General features: G+C 42.5%; 1 protein-coding gene and 1 non-coding gene across 2 annotated transcripts in view; both read left to right on the top strand.

Moving 5' to 3' along the window:
* The first annotated feature begins 269 nt into the window (after positions 1-269).
* On the top strand, positions 270-351 carry Trnal-aag (transfer RNA leucine (anticodon AAG)). Its single transcript has one exon. It is a non-coding gene; the product is annotated as a tRNA-Leu (tRNA).
* Positions 352-2,627: 2,276 nt separating this feature from the next.
* The window catches only part of LOC131688365 (uncharacterized), a 114,619-nt gene continuing 109,159 nt past the window's right edge, over positions 2,628-8,087 (top strand). The window contains exons 1-2 of the mRNA XM_058972571.1: positions 2,628-3,067; positions 3,411-3,709. Coding sequence (XP_058828554.1) covers positions 2,628-3,067; positions 3,411-3,709 — 739 coding nt within the window. The remainder of the gene's footprint in view (positions 3,068-3,410; positions 3,710-8,087) is intronic.

The raw sequence follows: 8,087 nt of genomic DNA, 5'->3' as shown, positions 1-8,087 counted from the left end.
CATTTAAAAAACTTCCAAAAACATATAACACTTGTTCGCTTCCCGCCATATGTTCGGCTGCGTAATCCACTCAGCTATAGTATGTAGATAGCGCATGCGTGGTAATCGAACCGCCGTCGCCATCTGTGCAGATAACGAAAAACAGCCATCCACTTCTAACACGCGATGCGCAGTGGGCCTTCACTTGCCTACTGTGATTCCGATTGGGGTACCGTTCATGTTGAAGATTGGCACAATAGACACCGTACGAAATGAATGGCGGTCACAACGGTAGCGTGGCCGAGCGGTCTAAGGCGCTGGTTTAAGGCACCAGTCACTTCGGTGGCGTGGGTTCGAATCCCACCGCTGCCAACTTCTATATTTTGGCTTTTTGAATTACGCATTTGTGTGCTAATGAAGGAAAATGCTCTTCAACACTGAATAATGGATTTTAGTCGAGATTATATAATACGAGCTGTAGGCGGTTTCCAATAATGAGAATGAATAGAAGAAAAAAATAGCGCTGTGTCAAAATGGTTATGGAGGACATCGTGGAACTATACTTAAATGGTACTCTTCGAGAAAATTTGAGCAGTACTGATGACTTCTATCATGCAACTAAAGAATACATTTAACTGATTCTCATTCTTTTCTATGCGGACTAGTTTGTTTTTTTTCGGACTTGTTATCAAATTAGCTCTAATGACTTGAGCTGACCGACCAAATAGTAACTGATAACTAACTAAATCAAAATTTTGGAAGATTCATAAAAATTCCGAAAGTAAAATTCAAAATGTAATTCTCTATAGAAGAAGAAAGAACAATTTGAATGATGTTTTTGTTGTGCCGTCTGTCAAATCGAATGGTTCTGCCCACACTTTAGAAATCGACTGGCTTACTCCAACCGGAGGGTCTAGAATTGGCAAAGCCATTAGAAATAGGTATGAAATCTTAACGAAATTTTTTTTTGTTTCCTGCTGGTAGGGGTCGAGCTTGGGTAGAGTTATTGCGAATCGCTCAAGTTTACCAAAATGTCTCACGGCAAAGACAGACTTGTCCCTTTTTACTGTGAGAATCGACGGTGAACAAAATGAATAAAAAGAACACCGAATGAAATAAAAGATTAAACGAAATGATCATTTACTTAAATTTAGCCCAATATTCAAAACGAATAAAGCCGTGCGAGACAGAGTGCATTGAAATGATAGACAAATTGAGTACCATTTGTTTTGTATTGGTATGGCAAACGAAATATTATCAGCGTATTGTTTTCAGGCAGTATGCGATGTTTTGTTGATTTTTCCTCCACCTTTCTGCTTCTTTTATGCAAAGCTATTTGTGTGAAACCGCCTGTTTGATAATACTAGCTCGTTGTTTGTAATAAGATGACCGTCATAACCGTATTGATATTGTAAATAAAATGATTGTCAGTTTCAATTCTTCTCAATAATGATTCCAATGAGTAAGAGATTCAAAAGAGAACCGGCTTACTGTTGTCAATTCATTGGAGTGAGAACCGTACCTCAATAAGCATCGCTTACTGTTTTGACTGCCAACCGTTTTATTCTCTTTTGTCTAGCTTTGACATCGGTACTGTGAAGGAGCTCAGCACTGCTCTCTACTGTATCCGACCGGTCGGGACTACGACGACCGCGTTCTCCTTTGGTCGTTCTCTGGCAAGCAAGCTCCGGTAACGGTCTTTGACTTTAGCTAGGAAGCTGAGCTTGGCTCGTTTGTTGAATCCTCCCTAGTCGCGTTGGAGATGAATCGCCAGATTCTTCGCTCTCCGCAATGAGCCCCGGAAAACCTTGGTTATTTAGCTTCCCAAAACGGCGACCGGCACCACACGAATTTATCGATATCCACGGTTGGCACTAGCGGGTATATTTTCTTCCGCTCGACAGAATGCGCACATTCGCGGGAGGAGTTTTCTTCAAAGACGCTTTACGGCGAAAATGCAACTTACCTTACTGTTGGACTCATAATATCTATTTCAACCACGATGACCGCTTCTCCACGACGTCAATAAACCGCCCGCCTTCGTCCACTGCTGTCGCTGTCACCCACCGTTCCGCGAATTGGGTCTTTAAGGGGGGGGGGGGGGGCTACAAGGGTTTCAGCGCGAAAAAAATATCACTTTTTTGCGATTTTTTTAGAACTTTGCGTGAAGCGTATTGATCCAAACTTTTGTACATTATAGTATATCATTACAATAACATGCTGTAATTTTTCTATTGACGGTGACGAAGTTTTTTGTACAACGTCTCTGGAAAAACATGATTTGTGGTGTCGCGATAACCTGCCATTCCAAAACTACTTAACCGATTTCTTTCAAACGTTGAATACACACTCTATGTAAAAAATAGCTGTGACGTAGTATTTACTTTATATATACCACTCTTGAAATGTAGACACCTATATATATGAGCAGACATAATAAACGTATGAGACTGACACACAACACACACATGGTGTCAGAAGTGAAAAAAAAATCAAATAAAGTCGTACAGATCGGCAGTGGAAAACCTGAGAATCTCATGGAGAACGGTCCCTGGTGCACAGCGAGTAGATTGATGCTGAATGCAGAGTGCAAAGCCGTGAAAATTTTACCAAAATTTGCGAACAATTAATGCCAAGAGAAATTGAACATGGCGGCAGCCGGCTCCTCAATGGGTCTCAAACCACCGAAACCGCTAGTGCTGAGTGATAACATGGCTGATCAGTGGCGTAGCTGGTATCGCCAATATAAGTGGTTTTCGACGGCGACTAACCTTCAGGAGAAACCGGGATCGGTGCAAGCAGCAACTTTATTGAGTGCAATAGGTCCTGATTGCATAAAAATTTTGGATACATTTGGCTTACGCCCAGAACAAGAGGAAAACATTGAATTGATCGTAACGAGATTCACAGAATATTTTACGCCGAAATCTTGTGTTACCTATGAGCGGTATCATTTCAATAAGCTGGAACAAAAAGAAGACGAGTTGTTCGATACTTTCGTGACGCGTGTGCGTGAGCAAGCAAAGAAGTGTGCGTTCAGTGTTTTGCACGACTCGCTAGTTAAAGATAAGTTGATCGTTGGCACAAAGTTTGTTAAATTGGTGCCGCAATTGCTTAACGATGAGCTATCACTGCAAAAAACAATTGAACTGTGCCGAAATTATGAGCTAACCTCAATGCAGTCAAAGGAGTTGCATAATGAAGAAAAAATTGAAGCGATGAAAACTGTCAAACGAGGGGAAGTAAACAAAAAAAAATAATGAGCGTGGTGGCAGTAGGGGCGCTGAAAATAGTGATGAAACCATCGATTGCAAGTTTTGCGGATGGAAGCATAGAAAAGGTGCTTGCCCAGCTTTCGGCAAAAGCTGTAATATGTGTGGGGTCAAAGGACATTTCGCCGCGGTGTGTTTTGCAAAGAAGAAAATAAACAGGCAAGTGAATGAGATCAAAGGAGCTAGGAACGTGGATGAAGACTCGGAAGCGGAGGAAGAGTTTTACGTTCACACTATCGAAGATAGCAATGACGATGACTGGTTTGAGACCATCGAGATTCATGGGAGAAAAATCACAGTGAAATTGGACTCAGGAGCTCAGTGTAACGTTTTGCCGAAAAGAGCTCTTCGTGATTTGCCTGTTGCTATTAAACCATCGATGACGAAAAATCTGGTGACCTACAATTGCCAAAAGATCGCGGTTCTCGGTGAAATTTCTCCGGTATGCATGATAAAAGGTAGGTCCAGTCCAATCACTTTTAAAGTCGTGAAGGAAAATGTCACTCCAGTACTCGGACGCAAAGCGTGCACAGCGCTGCAGTTGATAGCTAGGATTAGTACCGTTGAAGTTAGTGAGGCAGACATATATGAAGGGTTGGGGTGCTTACGAAATTTCGTATATGACATTGACCTGATAGACAATCCGAAGTGGGACATCCGCCCTTCCCGTAACGTACCCCATAGCATCAGAGATGCGGTCAGAAGCGAGCTTATTAGTATGGAGAGAATGAGTGTCATCGCGAAAATTCATGAACCAACAGAAGTCGTCAATACTATGGTTATCGTAAGAAAAAACGGGAAGCTTAGAATATGCATAGACCCCACGCAAGTGAATCAGAATCTTTTAAGAAGACACCATCCTCTCAGGACGTTAGAAGAAATTTCGTCGCGTTTGGCGAACTCTAATCGTTTTACCATATTGGATTGTAAAAGGGGATTTTGGCAAGTCAGAGTTACAGATAGAACATCAAAGTATTTGACATTTGGCACACCATGGGGACGATATTGCTGCAAACGGCTGCCTTTTGGTCTCGCTTCGGCACCGGAAATCTTTCAAAGCGTCATGCAGGACGTTCTGGGTGACATTGAAGGAGTTGAATGTTCGATGGACGATATCCTTATCCACGCAGTGAATTCAACGGAGTTGCAGAAATTGACGAACACAGTGGTTGGCCGGATCCGTGCGGCGGGACTTAAACTAAATAAGGAGAAGTGTGTTTTTGATCAATCGTCCGTCAAGTTTCTAGGACACATTGTCACAGCCGAGGGGCTGCGAGCAGACTACGGTAAGTTGGAAGCAATTAGGAATCTTCAAACACCTGTAAACAAACCACAGCTACAAAGAGCGTTGGGAATGATTAATTACCTAGGTAAATTCATTCCGAATTTATCGGAATTAACTGCTCCACTGCGAACATTACTCTCGAACAATGTAGCATGGCATTGGAATAACGAACAACAGGCGGCCTTTGAAAAAATCAAAGAAATGATGATTTCTCCCCCTATCTTAGCATACTACGACGTCAACGCACCAGTAACACTGTCAGTCGATGCCAGTTCGAAGGCAATGGGCGCAGTGCTGTTACAGCGAGGCAAACCAGTTGCATATGCTTCGAAGACTCTTTCTCCGGCAGAGCTCAATTATCCGCAAATTGAGAAAGAGGGGCGGCCATACGCTTCGCGTGCAAGAAATTCCACCAGTATATATACGGAAAAGAATTGACAGTTGAAAGTGATCACAAACCTTTAGAATCGATATTTATGAAGCCTCTAGATCGAGCTCCTCCACGGCTGAAGCGAATCAGACTGGACGTTTCGCAGTATAATCCCCGAGTAGTATACGTTAGAGGAAAAGACATACCGATACCAGATATTTTGAGTCGCGATGTAAAGAACAATCCCAAGAATGAATATGAAGAAGAGCTCGAGGTCCACATAGTGCTGCAGATGTCGAAGAGATCGGCCGCCGAATTGAGACAACATGTCGATGCGGACTATGAACTACAACAACTGAAAATGGTGATTATGATGGGCTGGCCAGAAAATCGTGAATCGGTTGATCCAATTATACGCAAGTATTGGTGTTTCAGAGATGAGTTAACGGTGTACGAGGGATTGGTCTTCAGAGCACAACAAGTCGTAGTTCCAAGACCACTGAGAAAAAAGATGTTGGCAGCGATTCACAGTGGACATCCCGGATTGCATAGCAGCATGAAGCGAGCGAGACAAGTGGTATTCTGGATTAATATGGCGTCGGATATCCAAGATATGGTGGATTCGTGTTGCGTCTGTCAGAAACACAAACGTAGTAATGTGAAGCATATTATTGTTTCGAAAGAAATTCCAATACTGCCGTTCGAGAGAGTGGCAACAGATCTCTTTCATTTCAAGGGAAAGGAATACGTCGTAATGGTAGATAGTTACTCAAGCTTTTTCGACTTCAAGGAATTGTCGAATACATCGTCGCGTGCAGTAATTGACCAACTAAAGGAATGGTTTTCAGTACACGGTGTACCCAGAGTGCTCGAATCAGACAACGGTCCACAGTATTCATCGGAAGAATTTAAGGTCTTTGCTACGGAATGGAGCTTCGATCATTGCACGTCCAGTCCAATGTTTCCGAGAGCTAACGGACTTGCCGAGCGATTTGTGCAAACCGCAAAATGTATTCTAAGAAAATGTGATGAGGATAAGTCCGACATAAAGTTAGCGTTGTTACACTCAAGGAACACACCTCGATCTAGTGAAATAGCAGCACCAAGCGAACGTTTAATGGGAAGACTCCTTCGAACGAACCTACCAGTTACTGAAAAAAGTCTACAGCCCAAATTAGTTACTGGAGTCACGGAAGCATTGATGGAACAAAGAAAGTTGCAAAAGTTGTTTGCAGATAAAGGAGCGGTAGAATCGAAGCAGTATAAGGCAGGTGATACAGTATTGCTTCAACATCACAAAGAGAAAACCTGGAAACCAGCAAAGGTGGTGTCTTGTACAGACGGAATTCGTTCGTACACAATAACAGATGGCGAAAGAACATGGCGAAGGAACTCTCATCATCTGCGCCCCTTAAAAGCGGCAGGGAATGTAGAGCATCCTCAGTTAGAGCAAGAACTTGTATCAACAACGGTAGCAGACGTCGATGAAGCACAACTTGCAGTTCAGCTAGACTCAGATCGTGTAGTCCAGACCGAAGCCGATCAACCTTTGACTGGACTCCAACATAGAACCAGTTCTGGTCGAGTGATTAAACAAAACAGATTGAACGATTTTGTGTATTATTAACTTTATAAAATATGGAAGATGTGACGTAGCATTTACTTTATATATACCACTCTTGAAATGTAGACACCTATATATATATGAGCAGACATAATAAACGTATGAGACTGACACACACACATATACACACACAATAGCTAACCCCTACGTTGAGTTATTCATCATCTAAGTAGCTATGGAGGTTGGAACAAAATAACGAAGCTTTTCTCTATGGTCAACAGGTAATGGCCGCTGAAGGTGCCGCCAATATTAACTCCAGAAGAACTCGTTTCAGTTCAGTTAAAATTATTCATCGTATCACTAGGCCCGGAGCAATTGGTGTAAATCCCGGAAGCCCGGAGATCGTCTCCAAAAACCGGAGTCACCGGGTCAAACCCAGGGGGGTGTCAACCCTATTTATGCATGTTTAATTTTGTTCAAAATACCGTCGAAATAACAGTTATTTCGCGAATGCGTTGTACAGTTATACGAACTGCACAGACATCTCGGCAAAAAGTATGCGGTACAACATTTTACAAGCGAAAATGTTGCTTTATCGACTGTTTACCATATCTTAAGATCCCAAACAACTACTCGCAAGCAAGGTAGTGGAAGACCAGTAGGGTGACTATACGTTCTGGTTTGTCCTGGTTTTATCCTCCAAGCTGAATTTTTTCCTATTGTCTATTTACTATTGTCTATCTCGCAGTTACGGTCGTCCGCAACCATAACTTCAACAAGATCTTCGGGTAAACTATCTCTCAGGCAGAATACGAGAAACAAAACCCTCAAGTACTCGAATCACGAAATCTTTCGAACATCTCTTGCATTTGGAATTTTTAGATCTTTTCGTTAATTGAGCGCTGTCTCGAGCTGGTGATTATGGAACCACTTCAGAGACTAAACTGTCATGTCAAACATCCTACATCCTAAGTACTATGGAACGTTGCGCTCAAACTGATATTACTTACACCCATCTATCTGCCTATATTTGGAGAAATTTGGAAATAATGGTAGTTTTTGCATTTGTTTCAATCATAGCTCACAGATCAAAGAGATTTTCATTGGAGATTGCCAGACAATTATTTTTACGTCAGGAATAGATCAGGGAGGCTGCCTGGAGTCGTTGATGTTCCTACTTTACCTTAATGACGAGTATTTAGTGCTAAAAACTCTTCGGCGGTCCTTCGCAGACAGTTTAAAAATACTTCATCTGATCCGCTCGCTCAATGCAGATTTCTCCAACAACAGTTTGAAACTTTCGGTGATTGTGCTGTATCAAGAATTGGTTGTGTGTGTGTGTGTTTTTTTACAATGGAGAATACATTTACGTACCAGCCCAGTACACGTGCTATTAGTAGATGCCAAGCTACCACACGGGGTGTACTGGGGGTGTGTCGGGCTCTAATGGTGACACAGCCATTAATACCGACTAAACTCCATTGGGCTCCGCCATCGTTCCCCCCAGGGACTTCTCGGTATTACTTCTGGGGAGATGGCTGTACTTGATGTACTCATTCACTCTCGCTCACGCATACATACGTCCTGTATGAGGCTTACTTGGGTGCTCTCTCTATC

The sequence above is a fragment of the Topomyia yanbarensis genome, chromosome 3 (assembly GCF_030247195.1).
Source record: "Topomyia yanbarensis strain Yona2022 chromosome 3, ASM3024719v1, whole genome shotgun sequence".
Lineage (NCBI taxonomy): Eukaryota > Metazoa > Arthropoda > Insecta > Diptera > Culicidae > Topomyia > Topomyia yanbarensis.
The sequence above is the reverse complement of the archived record's forward strand: the minus strand, read 5'-3'. Positions and strand labels throughout refer to the sequence as shown.